General features: G+C 43.1%; 1 protein-coding gene across 2 annotated transcripts in view; it reads right to left on the bottom strand.

Annotated features, from left to right (window-relative positions):
• fbln1 (fibulin 1) overlaps nt 1-21,395 on the bottom strand; it is a 46,289-nt gene that overhangs the window by 15,326 nt on the left and 9,568 nt on the right. Inside the window, exons 4-15 of one of the 2 annotated variants that reach the window (XM_049573248.1) lie at nt 19,707-19,866; nt 15,848-15,910; nt 15,661-15,747; nt 15,364-15,501; nt 15,112-15,249; nt 13,542-13,685; nt 13,329-13,454; nt 13,038-13,163; nt 10,734-10,853; nt 10,405-10,536; nt 9,108-9,231; nt 2,134-2,279 (exon numbers count right to left, since the gene is read on the bottom strand). In XM_049573248.1, coding sequence (XP_049429205.1) covers nt 2,134-2,279; nt 9,108-9,231; nt 10,405-10,536; nt 10,734-10,853; nt 13,038-13,163; nt 13,329-13,454; nt 13,542-13,685; nt 15,112-15,249; nt 15,364-15,501; nt 15,661-15,747; nt 15,848-15,910; nt 19,707-19,866 — 1,504 coding nt within the window. Of the gene's footprint in view, nt 1-2,133; nt 2,280-5,069; nt 7,931-9,107; nt 9,232-10,404; nt 10,537-10,733; nt 10,854-13,037; nt 13,164-13,328; nt 13,455-13,541; nt 13,686-15,111; nt 15,250-15,363; nt 15,502-15,660; nt 15,748-15,847; nt 15,911-19,706; nt 19,867-21,395 lie in introns of those variants that run through there. The other variant, XM_049573249.1, reaches the window with a different exon arrangement.

Genomic DNA, 21,395 nt, shown 5'->3' with positions numbered 1-21,395 from the left:
CATAGGGACTTTGAACATATGACCATGGACCAGGGAATCATAGCACGTTGGGAACAAAGGACACTGCAAACATAGCACCTCAGGAACATAGGGCCATGGGAACATAGGACCCTGGGTACATGGGACTCTGGGAACATAGAATCTTGGGAACATAGGACCCTGGGAACATAGGGCCTTGGGACCATAGGACCCTGGGAACATATAACCTTTGGAACATAGGACCCTGGGTCCATGGAACTCTGGGAACATAGGGCCTTGGGAACATAGGGACTTTGAACATATGACCACAGACCAGGGAATCATAGCACCTTGGGAACATAGAACACTGCAAACTTAGCACCTCAAGAACATAGGGCCATGGGAACAAAGGACCCTGGGAACATAGGACCCTGGGTACATGGGACTCTGGGAACACTGGGTACATGGAACTCTGGGAACATAGGGCCTTGGGAACATAGGGACTTTGAACATATGACCACTGACCAGGGAATCATAGCACCTCAGGAACATAGGACCCTGGGAACATATGACCTTGGGAACATAGGACCCTGGGAACATAGAACCTTGGGAACATAGGACCCTGGGAACATAGGACCTTGGGGACATAGGATCCTGGGAACATAGCTGTGCGTTCATGTCGAGAACGAATTCGCAAATTCACGCGTCGAGATTACATACAAAGTCAATGCAAAGACGCGATTAGACGCGAAGTCGCGCCGGGCAGCCGCGCTAGATGCGTAGTTGCGGCGCGATAGCCGCAAAATTTGTGTCAATCGCCTCATAGCTCAAGTTGAAAATATTGAACTTTTGAGGTGAATTCGCGTGACGCTGTGCCGCAAAAGCCAATCAGTGTTGAGATTCTCCCGACGTCAGTGACATCTTGACGCCCTGACGTCCAGTTGTTGACACAACAAACTGCTACTCACCGGAGACAGATGGACAGGCGCTCCGCAGCTGAAATGGAGCGCCTGTAGCTGGTGTCCTGCCGGGAAATCCTGGCGCCAACCCTCGCCAACAGGTCCTCAAACTGGGCCCCAGTCAGCCTGAAGTACCGCTGAAAGCGGCTATCATCCAGACAGAGTTCCTGGAGGAGATGGTGAAACTTGCAGAGCTTGATGTGCTTCTGCAGGATAGGGTGAACCCCAAAACGACGGCGTTTGGCCCTCCGACGCATCTGGGACTTCCAGAGCAGGTACAAAGCAGTGATGGTGGTTATCTCAGCCATGGTTGAGGAGAGAATGGCTGTTATCTAGTGAAAATGGGCGGGCTCGCTACTTGCACAACTGACGCGATAACGTGAATTAACAAAATGGTCCGGTGTCCAAACTCACGCGTTACACACGGCGCGTTACATGCATTACGCGTGAGTAATTTGCTTCACTCGCGCCCGGTGTGAACGCACAGTAGAACCTTTGGAACATAGAACCCTGGGTACATGGGACCCTGGGAACATAGAATCTTGGGAACATAGGACCCTGGGAACATAGGACCTTTGGAACATAGGACCCTGGGTACATGGAACTCTGGGAACATAGGACCTTGGGAACATAGGGACTTTGAACATATGACCACGGACCAGGGAATCATAGCACCTTGGGAATATAGGACACTGTAAACTTAGGACCTCAGGAACATAGGGCCTTGGGAACATAGGACCCTGGGTACATGGGACTCTGGGAACATAGGACCCTGGGAACATAGGACCTTGGAATCATAGAGCCTTGGTAACATAGGCACCTAGGAACATAGGGCCTTGGGAAAAATAGATCCCTGGGAACATAAGACCCTGGGAACATAGATACGCTCCCAGTGAGTTTTATTAACTGTGGACAGAACCAGGTCAGCCGTTTCCCCGTTTCCAGTCTTTATTCTATGCTAACTAGCTGACAGCTAGAGTTTTGTAATTACTTATAAATATAGAGAGTGTTATCAATCATCTCATCTAAGTTGGCAAAACAGGGAAAAGCGCTTTTCCCAAAAATGTCAAGCTGTTCTGTTAAGACTTGTTCTTTCCCAATGAACTTTGTATTACATATCATTTTGTTTTTACACTTCTTCTGTATGTTTGCCCATCTGGATCACTCCAGAACTTTCCATCATTAGTACAGACATAAAAAATGAACTTGCACCTACCCTCTGGCCTTGTGAACTCTCTGAAGGTGGGCAAGGAGATGAAGGTGTGGGATATTGAGTGCATGGGGTCCAGAACACAAGCGACGTCATTGGGCTGACAGGACTTTACACAGCGAATGGTGTCAGAGCGTTGAAGCCTCGCCACTCTACAGGACAGAGCAAACGTAGACACCCACAAAAAAAGGGAAAAAAAGAAAACACACACACATACACACACACACACACACACACACGGCCTATGACCTTTAGGTAATGTCTATATAAAGACTTCACCGTCAACCGCCTTTGGTTTCTGAAGCTCACAATAACAGGGCATCCTTGGGAGCAGCCCACTGCGTAATCAGAACCCAGTAGGACAACTCCAATGGCTGCTACACAAACAATATCTGAACAAGACAGCGGGGACACTGGATATAGCAGTCAACATCAAAAACAGTCAAATTCTGTGTGGCTTGGAAGAATAATAAACCAACAATGGCCTCAGCTCATGCCGCAGCCAACCTTTGTAGCTTGCCTTGTGGAGACTAGCGCTGCCATTGATGCTTTTCTGATGCACTATTTCAAGCTGTGTGGGAAATGAATTACTACACTCACAGAGAATGATCCACAACCTGCTCAGGAAAAATATTTGGATTTGCTGAGCATCCCCGGCTTCGCATCAGATAATCTCTTGAGGAGGATTTATGGGGCAAGGGAGTGTTCTAAAAGACTCCTAAATTGTGAGCAACATGACTAGACAACTCCCCAGCCTCTCCCCAGGGCAGCTCTCATCCTATTATTTAGGGCTTTGTTTATTCCACAGACTAATCAGTGACAGGTCGGAGGGAATGGAGGGCCTCTGCTGGCTCCTAAGGCTAACGCCACCTAAAGTATCGCTATTCACTACCTGTCTGCGGCGTAAGACTTTGAGAGAGGTTTCTAAAGCACTAACAACCTCATAAATCAGGAGTTTGTCTTTGAAACGATGAGGAACTTGTGATCATGAAAGAGCTATTGAAACAAAATAAAAGCCTCCACTTTGACATCCAAGATGTTAAATTTAAGCTCGGTTTTTCACAAAGGAGACAAGTCAGTACACGGTTATATTGGGTTATGAAAACAGCCAAGTTGCCATGTATAAGTCCAGTTAATGTGCATGGCAGCCGTATAGCCACATCGTGAGTCATGGGCCGTGGATCTCTGGCGCTCCTCAGGGGACCTATAGGCTGCAGCTCAAAGCCTGGGCCCGGCTTGGGTTGCAGGGCTCCTTCCACGGAGAGCGAGGAGAGAAGCCCCTGACAAAAAGTCAAGCCACCACTGGGTAGGGGCTTGTAATTAGCAATTAGCGGGTGGGTCCAAGTTTTGCTTTGGCCCACGCCAAACCCACAAAATGTTCTCCTAGTTTATAATACCACGGCCTGAGCTGCAGAAAGACCCGAGCGGGGCTCTAGAGGACGAGGTGAAAGCTCTGTTGAGGTAGAGAGTAAATTTACGAGAAGATAATGACCCAGGGTGAACTGCCCCCTTTACACACAGACGGACACTTCAAAGCAAAGGCAGCAAGTGGACCTAATTACAGCTCCATGTGTGTGCCGATGCATGTACACGTCTGCACCAAAACTACCTATATGTGCGTCTATGTGTTTATTTGTGCATGTGAGCCTTTGTGCATGCAAACATGCTTGTGTATATGTGACTGTGTGCGCGCGTGCATGCAGAAATGTACGTCTTCTTCATCTCCCCATGCCTCACGTGGCCCAGCCCAGGAGAAAAACCCCAATACTTTCAGACCAGAAAGAAAAACAGACTTTTTGGATGAAAGTCCTCTGGTCAAGCGTATGGGGCCTTTTATTTTTTTGGTAATTATTATTTATAGTCGGCACATTGATAACGCCCCAACACAAACACTGCAGGGCATCATTCATTCTGTGCGCGGTGATGTTGCTGCACCACAAATTGTTCAGACCACCAGCCAGAGCCCAGAGCCCCATAACTCAATGTCAAAGGGGAAGAAAAAACCTTATGCGCACCACTATGTTCTTATTTTAAGGATATCCCCACTAGGGACCAAGTGCATCCTTACTGGCCTGACAGCTCAGGACAGGAGGAACCTAGGACATCTGAATTTACAGTTATTATAAGCCACAGCCCTCGGGCAGCAGCCTCACAGCACGTCAAACTATTTATACTCTCTCCTGCTGGTGCACATTTCCCTCTCCTTTGCCACTGCATCCCATCGCGTGTCACTTACTCAGCCTTCATTTGGATTATCTGTCTGCTTTGGGGTTTACACCCGCAGTATGCAGTGGAAATCTGTGCATTTCACATTAAGCCTGAAATGTAATGGGAGCTAAAGAGATGTGCATGAAAATAGCTGCCAGAGAAAGACGTATTTGCGGTGCAAGGTAACTGATGTTTGGGAAGTGGGAGTAACAATACAGTAATCGGCCCAGTCTGGCTCTTTTCTGAATGGAATTTGGAGGTGTGGAATTACTTCATGGACTTAATAAATAGTGGAAATTGACATAGATGAAAACTTGTGTGTGTTTCAAAGCCTATTTAAAAATACAGGTCTGGCTCGCTTCTGTGTTCAAGAACATTACTGATGCAGGAAACTTTTAAAACATAATAAAATCATTAAATAAATCAGTAATTATCTAGAGCTGGTGTGTTTATTAAAATAACTTGTGTATAGATTTTTGTAGATAGTCAACCCTTTTTTTAATCAGGTCACAAAACATACTTTGACTTTAAATATTTGCATCACTAGAGATTTGCATGTGTCAATGGACTTCCTCTTTACTGAAGCTGTTGGAATAATAGTAACATGAAACTATGTGAGGAAGCCTTCTTGCCTCCATCTGTGATTTGGCCTCACATTCCAGCTGCTCCCTTTGCTGTATTTGATTAAAGCCCACAATGCACCATTATCAAGAACTGGATTTGACTTGAACATGTGTTATTTCTATTTCAATTTTAATAGAAAACTGTTCATCCAACACATAAACCATAAAATACTGCAAAATGTCAGACTTTATCATGCAACCATCATCAGATTACACTCAGTTGTAGGCAAACTTGGGTCGTTACCATTTCATCATTTACCCTGACCTAGGACGCCACCTAGCGGCTATCATGGTGCCTTACCTCCAAGAAGATACATTCAGTTGGACCTAGTTTGCACTGCTCAATCATTATTCTTAATTCTAGTAGTAAAAATTGATTATGCAAAATGCTACAGTACTAAGAAACTGTGCTTGTTTCTCCTGATTTTGTGTTGTTTTGTTTCATATCCACTCTCAAAAAAGGGTGTGTCATCTTTAACACTTGTTTTGTGTCGAACAGAGTCATATCTGTGGTGATGTATAGCAAAATAAAAGATGATATAGACAAGGCTGGACAAATAGAATGACAGAGGGGGCAGCTGCCCCACAGTACTAGATGATCAGTGTCTGTGAAAGCTGCAGAGTCACTAGTCTCCATGCAAATATAGTGTAAGTTTTAACAAAACTGAGAACATCTGCAAAGGAAAATGCAGGTTTATATGGTTTGCCATCCACTACTGTTTTTGGGAGTTGATTCAATAATAATTTTCAAATCAGATGCTAATGCAGAACAAGGTGCAACGAGATGACGGAATTAAAGAAAGAATTATTAAGTCAGACCTCACACAAAGGAAAACAATGGATGTATAATAATGGGCAGCACACTGGACAATGGAAATAGAATTTTAGAAACAGCTGTGTGTTCTTAGAAGAGTTATGGCAACAGCACTGTGTGGATAAGTGTGTTGAAAGCCATCCAGAGATGATTTAGAGAGTTTGTAGTGGCCTATGCAATGACGGTACGCCATGACTGCATGTCATCATTTATTTGCTGAATCTCCCCCAGGTGTAAACATATTTTTGTAAAATTTTTGGAGGGAATTTTTGTTGTTTCCACTCTGTTTTTTTAAACTGTGCAAATTTATAAATGCACATAAAAACAGGTGGGTGGAATCACATCAACTGTGCCTGTTGGTTTGTAGTAATTTGATGCACTGAAAAATGGTGAACAGGAATAGTTTGAAATTTTAGGAAATGCAATTAAAAAACTACTCACACTCGCTTTCTTGCTGAGAGGTGGAGCCTGGCAAGCTTTTTTCCCTGTTTCCAGTCTTCTTGCTAAACTAAGTGCTAGCTAACTAGCTAACTAACTAACTACCTGCCAGCTTCTCATCTAGTCACGTAGGAAAGAAGCAAGCGCTCTCAAAATAAATCCACTCAACAGGTGCACGGCCAAAAGCAGCAGAAAAAAGAAAAGAAGCCAGCACCCACAAATGTCCTTTTGGTAAATTTAATAAACCAACTTGGGTGGCGTTACCAGAAAGTCTTCTTCAGTGTCACTGAAGAAGACCTTCTGTCGGTTTATTAAATTTACCAAAAGGACATTTGTGAGTGCTGGCTTCTTTTCTTTTTTCAGCTTCTCATCTAGTCCCTAAAATATCCTTTATCAATATGCAATAACTCACATATCACAATATCAAGAAAAATGTTTTGGTTTTTCTGTCAAAGTCAACATTGTTAAATGAAACTGTTTTTATAGAAGACAGGATGATGTACAGATATTGTACAAAGGGCGACAGGGGTCGTTAGCAGGGCCGTCCATAAGGGGGGGGGAAAGGGGAAAACTTTATAGGGCCCAACTAAAGATATTTTTAGGGCTTTTTTCCTTTTATCAATGGGACAGTATTAGCGTGAAAGGGGGAGGACATGCAGCAGGGGGCCATGGGACAGAATCAAGCCCCCGTCCGCTACAGCAAGGACAAAGCCTTTTTATGTGGGGCACCTGCTCTACCAGGTGAGCTACTGGACACCCCAAGTATGTGTTATTTTGAAGCCTGGTTCATTCTAAAAACCCCTCTCCTGAAAATGGTATGCAGTTTTTTGTTTTTTCTTTTGTATGCAACTGTTGCAAAAAAGTGGACTGCACATGAGCACACAAATGCATTGATACGAGTGAAGCAGATTTGGGGAGAACCCACAACTGGAGCTTTTCAGGGGACAAGCCAGTTCTGTGGATGGGACTATTTGTTAGGGGCCCACAGCTCATTTCTGCCCTGGGGCCCCAAGCCAGCTAATTCAGCCATTAGTTTGGGCACATTTTTAGGCAGGCCTTACTCTAATCACACAAATCTATGAATGAAAGAAATGATTTTTGATTATAACAATAAATTTTTAGTAACTGGAAATCCTAATTTTTATTTATATCTACGCAGAATGTAACATACAGCAGTCTGCATCACCATGCTTCGCTTTGAACATACTGTGACGTTATCTCGCAGGCATTTTGTGTTGCAGATGATTTTTTTCTGTTAACTCTACGACACAGTGCATTAAAAATGACACATCCTGTTTAAGAGTGTAATAACTTGTGACCCTGTGTAACTTTAGTGTTTTATTCTAGTAGGGGATTGTAAGGTACTCTGGGCTCCTCCTGGGTAACAAACACCAGCACTTTAGCCAGGTACGTGCTGAGCGTGCCGTAGCGACGCAGCCTTAGCTCCAGAGATAGATCGAAGTCCTGCGGCTTGTTGATGAGCTTTGCCACCGACATGACGCCGCCAGTGGCCACCCGCTCCGCCTTGAAGAAACCGCCCTCGTTGCCAGAGGTGATAGCGATCTGGATGTCGTCGCCGGCCACGGTGTGGGAGGGGCCCATGCGGAAGATGTTGGTGAAGACGGGGATGTTGGTGGGGAAGGTGAGGTAGTAGTAGGTTATTCTCAGGGGCATGGCCAGGCACTCGACAGACTCATTGCAAAGCAAGCGTTCACATCGACTGCAAAGAGAGAAAGGGTATGGGGAGGGGCAGGGGCGGGGGCGGGGGCAGGATGGGACAAGACAGAACAAAACAGGCACAGGGAGAAGGAGAGAGAGACCAGGTGTAAATTTAATTTGCCGTGCATGGCATGCAGTGGGAGAAACATCAGTCTCTGCAGCGTAAACCTTCACAGGCCAGTCATGGTGCCCTCTGTGGAATCATGCAAGAGTCACTGGTGCCTCCATAACAGGGTGGTCATACACAGCCTCTACTGTAGCCACTGAGCAAATATCCATATGCATTTCATCATTATAAAACAACAGAACATGCTACAGCCAAAATCTTTTCTCAAGTCATTCCAGCATGGAGCATACTGGACATGCACAGCCTTGAATACCATCTCAATCAGGGGCAGTTTAAAAGGCCTGACATCATTTACCAGTAGGATAACCACTCAAACTTGACTGTGAAACATGGGCCTTGCTGTGTGAGTGTTTTTGTGTCAATGTTTGCATTATTTATGTCTGTCTATTGATGATAATATTGCTGGGAGAGCAGAGGACAACGTGTCCCATTAAGCAACAGTCACTACGTTTACATGCACACTAATATTCACCAATATTCTGATTTTTATTACAGGTCATGTAAACAGCATATTACATTTAAATATTTCTATATTAGGCCTTTTTCTGATTGTAGCATTTTCCGATTAAGACGTGGGATATTCCGGTATTATTCGGGTTTTAAAAGCATTCTTTCGGTGTGTATTCAACACATTCGGACTATGCATTTTAAGTTGGGTTTTTACTGCAGTTTGTGACATATAACCTCGTCTCTTGCCTTTTTACAGTCAGCTCTGGGCGTTAGACTTTGATATCAACAGGTTAGATATCTGGAAATATTGCATTCAAGAAGGTGGTTGAAGGAATAAAAGGAGGTTGTTTTTTAACAGTACAACAAGTCCGCCATTTTGATGCAAAGAAGCAAAACGATAAGCGGCTCCAGCCACTTTTCTATGTCTTAACGTGATTACAACATGTTAAGGCACGTTAATCAGAGTATGTGTGGCTGCATGTAAACAGGAATATTAGTGTAACATTCGTTGTCATTAGCCATGTATTTTGGAATACGGGTAAAAACCTGTATATTTTGTGCATGTAAACATAGTCAACATGCACCCAGTCCAGATACTCACGTCTCTCCAACGCGCCGGTAGTTGTTTGGACAGTCGAAGGACAGGCATCTGAATCCTCCCTGTACATTAAAGCAGCTCTGATTCTCCGTGCACGTGTGTGTTCCTGTCACACATTCATCAATATCTGGGAGTGAAAGGACAAAAAGTGGATTTAAAAACATTCGCAAATTTGTTGCTACGACAAAGTTCAGGAATAAGACCACATTTCTTTCTCCCACTAATCCAATCACCTGCATGTCGCTAATTTACCCATGTCTGCCTCATTAATTCAATCACATGCTCGGACCTACATACGTGTGTCTAACCGAGTCTGCACCATTACTTCATCAGCATAGCTTTACTCATACGAGTACGCCCCCCTCAACCCCATCATCCCATTAAACACAACCATTACCCCATTTTTACTTAATCATCAATCAATCACTTTTATTTATAAAGCCCAATATCACAAATCACTTTACAGATGGATTTCTAATGATGTTACCTAAAGGAAGCATATATAGAGTAAATAGGATTGGTCCGAGCACAGAACCTTGCGGAACTCCAAAACAAACTTTAGTACATAAGGATGATTAATCATGAACGTGAACAAACTGAAAATGATCAGATAAATAAGATTTAAACCAGCTTAGTGCAGAACCTTTTAGGCCAATTAAGTGATCCAGTCTCTGTAGCAGAATTTGATGGTCAATTGTGTCAAACGCCGCACTAAGTACAGTACAGAGACTAGTCCTTTGTCTGAAGCAATCAGAAGGTCATTTGTAATTTTAACTAGTGCTGTCTCAGTGCTATGATGCACTCTAAATCCTGACTGAAATTCCTCAAATAAATTATTATCATGGAGAAAATCACACAGCTGGTCTGAGACTACTTTCTCAAGGATCTTTGACATAAAGGGAAGATTAGATATTGGTCTATAGCTGGCTAACACCTCTGGATCCAGGGTGGGCTTTTTTAGTAGAGGTTTAATTACAGCTACCTTAAAAGACTGTGGTACATAGCCTGTTAATAAGGTTATATTGATCATATCTGATATATGAGTGTTAACTAAAGGAAAGACCTCCTTAAGTAGCCTAGTTGGGATGGGGTCTAAGAGACACGTTGATGATTTAGATGAAGAAATCACTGCGGCCAATTCTTGAAGAGAAATCGGGGAGAAGCAATCTAAATATATATTAGGTCTTACAGCTGTGTTCGTCATCTATTCATTCCAAATAAAACTACTTCTATAAAATACATATGTAGTAAAAAAATAACGTATCCTGTGAGCCTGCAACTTTCGTGTAGGATAGCTTACCCTGGCAGCTGCGGCCGTTGGATGCCAAGGTGTAGCCATTGATAGGACAGGAACAGTGGAAGCTGCCGGGGGTGTTGTGACAGCGATAGGAGCAAATATGACCTCCAGTGGGCAGGGCACACTCATCTATATCTAAAAATGTCACAGAGACAGATAAAAACAAGTCAAACCAGAGAGCAGATAGAAGAAATACATATTCTAACTGCTTATGATTGATCTGTTTCATTTGCTTTACTGAATGCTAACACATAAATAGATTCTCCGTAGCAGATTTTAGCTCAGTAGTACCACACATCCTCAAAGTACCTGTTGAAACGGTTCCACTTTACCTTCACAAGTCATGCCATCTATGTCACTGAGCTGGTAACCACGGCGACAGTAACACTGGTAGGAGCCGTACACGTTGGCACACTCTTGGCTACATGGGTTGCTCTCACACTCATTCAAATCTACAGAGAGGAAAAGTAACAGACCTTTTAAGAATGCATGATTTCAAGGGCCTGAAGTGTGGGATTTTTCCCCCAAAAGTAGCTACCAATTGTTATTTTTAGTTTATATTTTTACTAGAATGTCTGGGGAAATAGTTTTGGTCTAATAAAGTACAGTTGGGTATTTGTGAAGTCGGCTACTGAATGCCTGTCTCCATTTCGATGAATGTTGGACTGTGAAAACACCAGGGACATCAATGGAAATATGTCTGCACTGGATGGCACCAGCTATGTGTAAATTCAAATGTAGCCTCGTTTGATTGATTCTCCAATTAAGATTACATACTACTAACATTTTACGGGTTGCACCAGCTGACATAGTTTCACTGTTTGCAAAGTTACAACATAAACTTTAGAGGTATACTGTGCAGGACATGCTCGCCAGTAAATCTGACGGTAGAAGCCAACTCCAGATTCACTCTGGTTTGACGTTTCGCTTCGCTATATTAGTGTTGTTTTAGCGCTGTGTGTCTTGGACGCCTGTTAATTACAGTCTGGCACCTGGTCACTACCTTTTTATAGAGCCCTGACCTCAATTGAGTGCTGTGGGGGTACACACCCATAAACATCCTGAGTGCAGAAAATAAGACATGACAGGCAGAGGGCAGAGTCTCTGTAGAAAAATACACTGCCACACACTTCTACTGGGTCATAGGTAATGATGGAGAGGGATTAGCTCTGTATGAGTCTATATATTGCTTTCAGCAAAAGGTTGAGGAGAAGTAAATTAAACAACACATTGCCGTGGCTTTTATTCTCAAAATAGAGATGCTTGAAATTGAATAGGAGTGTCTGTAAACGTGCAAAATACAGGGCATACATACACATGAGGGTACAGTTACATTTGTTATTCTGCACAGTAGCTGCAGGTTAAGGTTGTACGGTTATCACCAAATAATAATGCTTTGTCCTAATTAACGTACCGTTTTGTTGCTGTTAAAGTTAGCTATTTTTTGCACTTTTCATGACAGGCCACATCAAGAGAAAACATAACTTTCTGCAGTAATATTATATTATATTATATAAAATTAGGAAACGAATGTCACGGTAAACAAAATGTTTTGATACATCAATGCACACAGCAGCTACAGATAAATAAATTTGCCGTTATGTTAAATTACATAGAAGGTTATCCACATAAGAGTACAGCAACAACTTCATTACACACAAAATAATTCCATGACTTTTACAAAAAAGTATCATCACACATGACATCTTGGTGTGGTACAAGAGCTGCTCCGCGGCTGACAACAAAGCCCTGAACAGATTCAGGAAGTCAGCCCAGAAAATAACACACATGCAGCTACCATCACTTTCCGAAATATATCACACCAGATGCCAACAACGAGCACAGAACATTATTCAGGATATTTCCCACCCAGGTCACATTCATTTCACACTGCTGCCTTCTGGGAGGCGCTACAGATCTATTCAGGCCCGTATCTCCAGATTGTCCCTCAGCTTTTATCCCAGTGATATCAGACAGCTGAACTTGACTGAGCTGAACTAATCACACTTTAGAGGACTGTGCAATATAGTTACTTATGTTTATCGACCGATCGCTGCTTGACTGTGCAATATATATATTTGTTTATTACATTTATGTCTATTTATTATTGTGTGCTGTTGCTGTCTTATTTTAAGTATGTTTTTCTTTTATCATTCTTGTCTCTTTTAATGACCACATGGGGCCTGCAATTTTAATCTCATTGTACCATGTATAATGACAATAAAGGCATTCATCATTCATTAAAACTTCCAATGATTTTTACTAATTCCATGACTTTCCCTGGCCTGGAAAATGTGATTGTTAATAGTCAATGACTTTTCTGGGATTTGTTTTTTAAGATCATGTGAACCCTATAGTTCCAGCATATAGTTTAGTGTGGATTTGCAGTCTAACTTAGGACCCTTGCAGCGGATAAGGAAAAACTCACCCCCCAAAAAACCCTTTAACGGGGGAAAAAAATGGTAGAAACCTCAGGAAGAGCAGCTGAGGAGGGATCCCTCTTCCAGGATGGACAGATGTGCAATAGATCAGAACAGTAATCCGTATGACACAGTGAAGAATAAAAAGAGGGACAGACAGAGAGAAAAAGTGAGACAGAGAAGCTGCCTGTTAGTGTGGAAGGTGAGGTGCCTTACCGTCACAATTCCTGCCATCACCAGCGAGCTTGAAGCCGGTGGTGCAGCTACACTGGTACGATCCAAGTGTGTTCTCACACTTATGAGCACACAGGCGGCCAGGGTAGTGCCTGCATTCATTAATATCTAAAACACAAAGTCCAAATATGCCACAGTGAGAAGATGAAATTATGATAAATGTCTGTTACGCACATTGTGACCAGTACTAGGTGTACAGCATGTACTTACAAGCAAAGCATGCATTTGGATTACTTATGTGAGAACATGATGTGAAATCGATCAGCTACTCACCCTCACAGACCCGACTGATGCTGTTGAAGATGTAGCCCGTCTCACACTCGCAGCGGTAGGAGCCTATCAGGTTGATGCAACCATGACCCGCACAGACCTTTTCAGGGCCCTTACACTCATCAATATCTGTGGAGGGAGAACACCATGATATGCACCTCAGGTAGGTTAGTAAGATGCTTTGTTATCGAGGAGCAGTGAGTGTTTCAGTCGTACCAACGCAGCGATTGCCCTCCTCATTGAGGTGGTATCCTCGGCCGCAGTTAACAGAGTTCCTCTGGCACATGTAGGAGCCGACTGTGTTGACACAGGTTTGCCCGCGGTGGCATGGGCCCGTCTGGCTAACACACTCATTGATATCTGAAAACACAGATACAGATAACACTGTTACATCGTGAAAAGATTGCTTTGATACATCCAATGTCCAATTTGTCAGGTTTCTTTAAGTGCGATGACCCATTTATTTGAACACATGCTCACCTTCACACAGGTTAAACACTGTAAGTCCATAATTCACCTCAGGTAAGTTTCCACTTTACAGTTTCACAGTCCATCACAGCTAAATGTTCATTCATCAATTCCAGTTTCAACATGCTACAAATCCTTCATGCTGCCACACGGTCAAAAAACGGTTTGCTTTTCCCGTCACACATGTGCCAAGTCCTGACATTCTTAATTCTGAGAATAAGCAAATTGAAGATGGTCATGTGTCAGCTGTTCCTTGTGGTTCCCTGTCTGTCTCTTTTTGTGTCTGTGTGTCTGGTTCTGCTCTCATCAGTCCAGTTACCAATCAACTCCTGCTGGCAATCTGCCTGCTCACCTGAAAGCCATCCACTAATCAACCCCAGCAGCCCTGGCTCTGCAGTCTGGTCTCCACCAGATCATTCGGTCTACCTTGAGGTACCAACTAAGGTCTATTTATTGCTTTTTTTCCACTTGGATTTTTTGCCTCCACACTCACTGGTCGCCTGTTTGCCCGCACAACCAACTCTCCTAATGGACACAGGATACGCGAGGCAACCATCGTTCACACGCAAAGGTGTAGCTAAAAAGCAAGTATATCTCTGAGTCTTCCTGTAATTACCAAGCAGTAACCTAGGGGGCAGTAACATGAAGCCAATGTAGGAGTGCCAAAAACTGCAGTTCCTCAAATAGCCACTTGAGGCTGGCTCCAAAAATGACTCAATCCCCATAGACCCCGATGTTAAAATGCCAAACTTTACAGCAGAAACAAACATGTTTACAGCCTGGTACAATTTTCCTGTTCATGACAAATGTCACCTATCACTCACCTTTTACCAAGGCTTAAAATAACGTGTAATTAAAGGCATGGCAGCTTTAAGTGACAGCGTGTCTAAGAATAGTGTCTTCAATTCAACCCTCGCTCCTCCACAGCTCCAACCCCGCGTTCAAATATGGTTACCTCTGTCTCCAAAAATCCAAGATGGCGATGGCTAAAATGCCAAACTCAAGGCTTCAAAATTGGATTCCACAAACCAATGCTACATCCATTATTTTTGTACAGTCTGTGGTCATTACAGAATCAGCTACTGTACTTCCTCCTGCCCTGCAGTAACCCCTCCCCTGCCATTCCACCTGCTCTCCATGTCTCTGATTAGTCTTGCAGTATTGTGGTCCACCTGCATTCTGTATTTGCCAAATTATCTTGTGTGTCCACCTAGCTTACCAGTGTTACTCTGCCAGTTTATTCACAGGCTGTGCCTAATATCACCAAAAATGCATCATATGAAATGTTTACTTGCTGTTGTAGTAGCAAGGTGCTTACCAATGCAGCTGCCAAGGGCATCCTGGATATATCCAGCACCACACTTGACCTTAGGGACACAACGGAATGACCCCTGGGTGTTTTGGCACTCAAACTCTGGGCCACAGTTATGGATACCAGTCTCACACTCATCAATATCTGGGTAAAGAAATCACAGACAAAAATTCCATTGAAGGCCAGCACCTAAAACAATAAAAAACAACCAACTAAGATACACAGTAACAGAGGCAGACTGAGGACAGTTTGACTGACCTTTACAATTGTTGTTGTCAGTGAGTTCATAGCCAGTCCCACAGCTGACCTCTCTCTGGCAACGGAACGAGCCCTCTGTGTTGATACAGCGCTCTCCTGCTCGACAGTTGCTGGCTCCCAGCAAACACTCGTTGATATCTGAGAGCGTGTGAAAGCAGAGGTTCACTTATTGTGCTGATGTTTCCAATAGTGACATGCAGTATTACAGCATTTGTATCACAAAACTTTCACAAGTATAACTCTCCTCTGTGCTCTTAAGTCTGTTTAAAGTTGAAGATGGGAGGGACTATTACTCACCCTCACAGCTCTTTCCATCTGGCTTGAGTTTGAAGCCTTTGTGGCAGGTGCAAGTGTCATTGCCTACACAGTTATGAGCACATTTCCCTAAAAAGAATCACAAACAGGTTGATAATTGATTGCTGAGTTTGCAAGATTAAATAATTTCGGTGTAGAAAAGGTTGTTTATTGACATATTATACTATACCTTGGCACAGATCATTTAATACTGAATTATCTCCATTGTCACTGGTGTCATCCTTGTTTGGTACTGCATGAAAGAAGAAAAACATGTTTTTATGTCTTCCATCTTAAAGGGACAGCTCGGATTTTTTGAAGTAGGGTTGTATGTTGTTCCAGTTGGCACGCCCTCAGTTTAGAGAAGCAGGCTGCAGTCCAACATGAAGCTAAGCAATGTACTGCTGGGGACTGGGGTCAGCAACAAAACATATTTTAGTCACCCCCCAAAAAAAAGTCCCACCCAAAACAATCAGTATCAGTTTAAGTGTACGCGATATTGAGAGTACTTTCATCAGTTTACTTTTCCATCACACTGCCCATTTTGTCAGAGAAGCTGTTAAGTTCCCCATCTATGCTCTCATTAAACCAGGCTCCATTGAGAAAAACAGTAATTTTGGCTCGCTGACCACAGGAGCTGCTGGTCTACCACTGCTTTGATCAGTTAGTTAGTTAATGTTATGGTGCGACTCTGGTGAATCCGAATTAAGCTTTCTTAATGCCAATGTCACACAATAGCCCAAACAACCAAATGGATAGAGGCAGTAGTAGATCAGCAGCTCCTGTGTTCAGCAGTGTTAAATTGCTGTTTTTCTCAATGGAGTCTGGCTTTGAAGAAAGTGATATAACGGCTTAATTTTCCTGTAAATCACCATCTGATGTTAAGGTAAAGCAGTGAAAATACTTGTGGGAAGTGGGAATTTTATAGGCTGCTAAAATATGTTTTGTTGCTGACCCCTCTACAGCAGTACATTGCTTAGCTTCCATGTTGGACCCCAGCCTGCTTCTCCAAACTAGGGGGTGTGCCTGACATTTACTGTCTATGGATAAGTAACCCATACAACTCCATATCAAAAACACTGAACTATCCCTTTACCACCTTATACCTTTATCTAAAGAAGCAAAAACTGTTTTTTTTTTCAGGGCTAGCTATTGCTTATATCCAAGAAGCTTCTTCAGTTCTAACAGACTGGTGCAGAGTAACTCTGTGTGGGTGTAACGGTGCGTTTGTTTTATACTTGGAGGTCGGAAATTCCCAGCTCCCAGTCGGGAAGTTTAAACTCGAACGAATCTTATTTGTTTTACATTAGGTCAGCCATACCCATAGTACTGTTCAATTTTTATCCATGGGCATGTTGCTACACTGTCTGTATGTGCAAAATACCACATAGAGCGTTGTTATCAACTGATATTGCTAACAGTGGCTATGGCTAGCCCAATGGTAGAATGGTAACGTTCTTGCGGGTGTCCATGTTTTGTTCTCCACCATTGTCAACTAGAATGCAAAAACTGTTGTTAATTCGGAGGTGACGTCATTCCCACTTCTGACTTCCGACCTCCGAGTACAAAACGAATGCACCATAAGCCCTTTCAGAGTTGTTAAGGTCAACTGTGTGTCGTTGACCCACCTGGCCATTTTGTGTGTCGTTAAGGTTAGATGGGTTCAGGTTGGGTGAATGGGTGTTCAGTTGTCTGGGGATTGATCTCAAGATTGCATTGTAGGTGGGTGATAGTGGTGTTGTTGGCCACTTCCTCTGTTTAACGATGGTCATTTGATTACCATGACCTGGATAACTGAGAGTCTTCATCGACATCCTCTGCTTATTCTATTGCCTTGTAAGATTTTCGATGGCCTTACTGTGGGTGAACGAAAAGAACAAATCAGAGCCGAGAAGTCTCTAACGCAGCTGTAAATCCAGTCAATTACTGCTCATGAACTGCAGTCAAACAGTCAAATTGACCTATGGCTAAGTCCCGCCCTCAAACGCAATAAGCCAATCACAGTGCATATAGCCATTCCCATACACTCGGACATTTCTCTGCCTGGACGTCCATTGAAATGCATTACAGAAAGTCAGTTTTGTTCGGTTTTATGAGCTTTTTCGGAGATTTGAAGTTTAAAAATGGTCAAACGGTGTCAGGGTTGCATGTACCCCATGTAACTCTGACACAAGGTATCCTGAGAGGCTGGGCGACAAGGTATATTTAAACACTTTAAACCACATCTCAACCGAGAAAAGTGTTTCCTTTGGATAAAGTTGTGTGGTAACGTTAGACCACAACATCAACTCAACATGAATAAGATTAACAATGATGTCTACATCTGTTCTAAGGTAAGTCAACATTGTGTTTGAGGCAACATATTGTCACTTTGCTGGAAAGAAATATAAAGTTATCTTTAACATCTCTAGCTAACGTTAGCTAAAATTAGCCTAACGTTAGCTCCTAGCGTTGTTCATCATGTCACCTTGTTTGCTGGGAGTTCATTAGCCTATTTTGTTCTAGTTTTGTACTTTGGTGATCGTACATCATTGTTAGCTGTTGTCCAAAGGGCTCTAGTTAAGCTAACATCAACTTCTGGAGCTTAGCTTTATTAACTTATCTGTAATGGCAGAGATAACAAAGGTTGGGAATCGTTATGCTGAATGATTCAGTGTAAATACTGTAGCACCAAACTAACGGAGAGACACTCTTGGTAAAGATGGTAAAAAGGCTGTTATCCTTTTCTCATATTCTGAGCCAAAAACCTTAACTTCAGTGGCACTTTAACTTGTTGTCTTTGATGGTGACGGCAACGAGATGCGGTTCACAAGCGTACACTGTGACCTGTAAATTTTGGCTTGTAATTTAAGCTTTTCATCGACCTTCTCAACAATAAAATGATGAATATATCCCTCCAATGCGTAGTTTAGGCCCTTTTGGTTACTTCTCAATGACATCTGATTGTTATGTGCCCAAAAATCATCAATTGCCTCCTGCGAAATGCCGTGTACTGTGACACCTGCCATAGCGCCGGTCACTGAATGTTGATAGTTTGTCCGAGTGAGTGGAGGGGGCGTGGCTTAGCCATAGGTCAATTTGGCACATGAATCAAGATTCTGGAACTGCATTGTTTATTTCTCACCTAAATATTTTCCGAAAAATATTTTAGTGTACTGCCTAACTGAAAAAGAAAAAAGTTTGCTCCAACCAGTGGGCAATGCTAAGTTCTCGGCTCCACTGTATCCAACATGGCGGTCAGGTCACAAACTTTCTTATTTTACTGTTAAACAGTAAAAAAATAACCTTAGAATAAGCCGTTTATATCTACATGATAAGTGCAAAAATATGTTTCTGAAAATATTTGGGTGAGGAATATGCAATGCAGTAACACAGCCTTGATTCATATTTGATCAGCGCTGCCTAGTTTGACTGCAGCCCATGAGCAGTGATTGGCAAGATTGACAACGATGTTCAAGACTCCTCGGCTCTGATTGGTTGTTTTCAGTGCACTGCAGTAGATTCTTGCAAAAGGCAGAAGGAAGGGAGGAGGGACTTTATGTTTTTCACAGATAATCTGTCTCGTGTACTTCTCTCAGAATATAGTGACAATTTCAGCAAATACAAGTTATTTTAAAAGTGTTACCAACTGTAGCTTTAAATGTCAGATGGCATAATATTATTAATGCCATAATAATATTCAAGACCAAGGTTACATTTTCAAATATCTCTTTTGTCTGTCCATCACTCCAGAGTTGGTGTCCTTTAGCTGAACCTTGTTTGTGTTTAGGCACAAGCCAAAAGATGGCAGCAATGACCTCAAACATCCAGGAGGGGGCAGTGTGGGCTCATGTTGACAGCTCATGTGCTCTGATTTCTACACTTAATTATTCTTCCTTCGTCTGTTTATCTTCCAAAATTTTAAAATTCAATTTAAAATGTTGGCCACAGGTTTTCCCTATTTTTTTCCTGTTTTTCTACCTGAATATTAGCATCCTCATTTGATGGAAGCAAACTGAAGGAAAACATTTTTACATTTGGCCTACTTCATGCTTGTTTTTTTAACCCACATTCAGTTGTTGTCGTGGGTGTGGTCTGGTTGTCTGGGGCTGCATCCATGCAGCAGGCTCGGGACACCAGGCCACACTGGTAACCCACTGACAGGTTGTGGTCACAGGTTAGGCCATTCTCCAGGGCCGCCTTCCCCAGAAGACAGCAGTCGCAGCACATCTACAGAACACAGGGAAGAATAAAATAGAATAACCTTTGGTGCATAATGCAGACTTAGCATGCACAAGAACATTTTTTTTTTTTTTTTATACATAAAGGAGAGGAAAAACACTGTCACAGAGAATCATCACGCCATTCAGCTCTCTAATGCACCCGGGCAAGTGAAACCAAAACTGCAGACGAGGAAAAAGAAGTTGTGGGATGATGATGATGGTTGGTAAAATACTGGAGGTAGATGAGACAAGCTTTTTATTCTGACAAATGAGGAGGATGTGAGTCAGACAGACAGCCAAGCTCTCAATCAACCCGACAGACAAAAAAGGAGGCTGATTGAGAAGACATTCCAACTGACAGGCTTCAGACAGACAGATGAAAAGCAGTAAGTCAGTGAGCGAGACGGACAGAGAGACAGACAGTGATGAGATGACATCATCCCCTCTGGCTGAAGCGTGCTCAATCAATCATTATGGCAGCCTGGTAATGTCAGTCGGGGAGGGGGATGAAAGGTGCAGAGAGTGGGGGATGGTGTGTTTGTGTTGCAGTTTGGGCAACGAGGGTATGTGCGTGAAGTGTAACCAGGTGTGGTGTATTTGTGTGAGGGTGATAGCATGACTTTCAAATATCACAGCTCTATCGGTTGTGCAGCAGTAGTCATTAAATGCTACTCAGTCTGTCTGTGTTTGTTTCTGTGGCTTTTACTCTGTCCCAGAAAAGTAAATCATTTCAGTACAGAGTGACCCGCAGAGGCTGGAGGAAAACCAGGGCTCGGCATGTTCAGAACTGTGCAAACAAAAAATGTGTCCACAAAGCCAAAGCTGTCCTGTCGTGAATATAATCAATAGTTTTGGTTTTACTCTGCTTAAAGCAACAGATCAGCAAGGTTACATAACTGGGGTAGGTCAAATGATGTTGGATATCAGTTGTCAGTCTCTCAAGGTGGGGACTTCCACTGAAAACCTACACACTTAAAAGATAATCCTATGTAAGTCCCGCCCTCAAAGGAAGACTGGTAAATCATGGGCCAGCTTCGGCCAGGGTCTGCTCAAGGTGGGAATTTTGTGCTCTTACCCCGCCTCACTATTTTTTTGTAAAAGGTACGATCGCGGATTGAGTGGACAGAGCTGTCTCGCCTTTAAGCTGGCAGCAAAGGTAATGACAGCGCCAAATCGATGTCTGCATAAAAGGGACAGCTGGCAGGATGGGATCATGGACAGGACAGGTGTGACAGCCGCTGCATTTCGCTCTGTTGACGTCATTTGGAGCAGAATCCTGCACAGGTCCATTTTTGAAAACCCGCACTCGCCCAGATCCATAAAGCTCAGTACCAGAACCAACCATCACTATGTCTAAGTCAAAGCTGCACCCGCCTGCACCCATTAATACAAGTCCCACGACCCAACCTACACCTGTGATTAAACACACACAGGCTACAGTCACTCACATTAAGCTGGGCTTTCCGTTCTGGAATTACAAATCACGGGGACAAAAAGTCTCCTCCCACTACCATAAAACTTAAAAGGATCCTCTTT

Source organism: Epinephelus fuscoguttatus, linkage group LG4 (assembly GCF_011397635.1).
Source record: "Epinephelus fuscoguttatus linkage group LG4, E.fuscoguttatus.final_Chr_v1".
Classification (NCBI taxonomy): Eukaryota; Metazoa; Chordata; class Actinopteri; order Perciformes; family Serranidae; genus Epinephelus; species Epinephelus fuscoguttatus.
The sequence above is the reverse complement of the archived record's forward strand: the minus strand, read 5'-3'. Positions and strand labels throughout refer to the sequence as shown.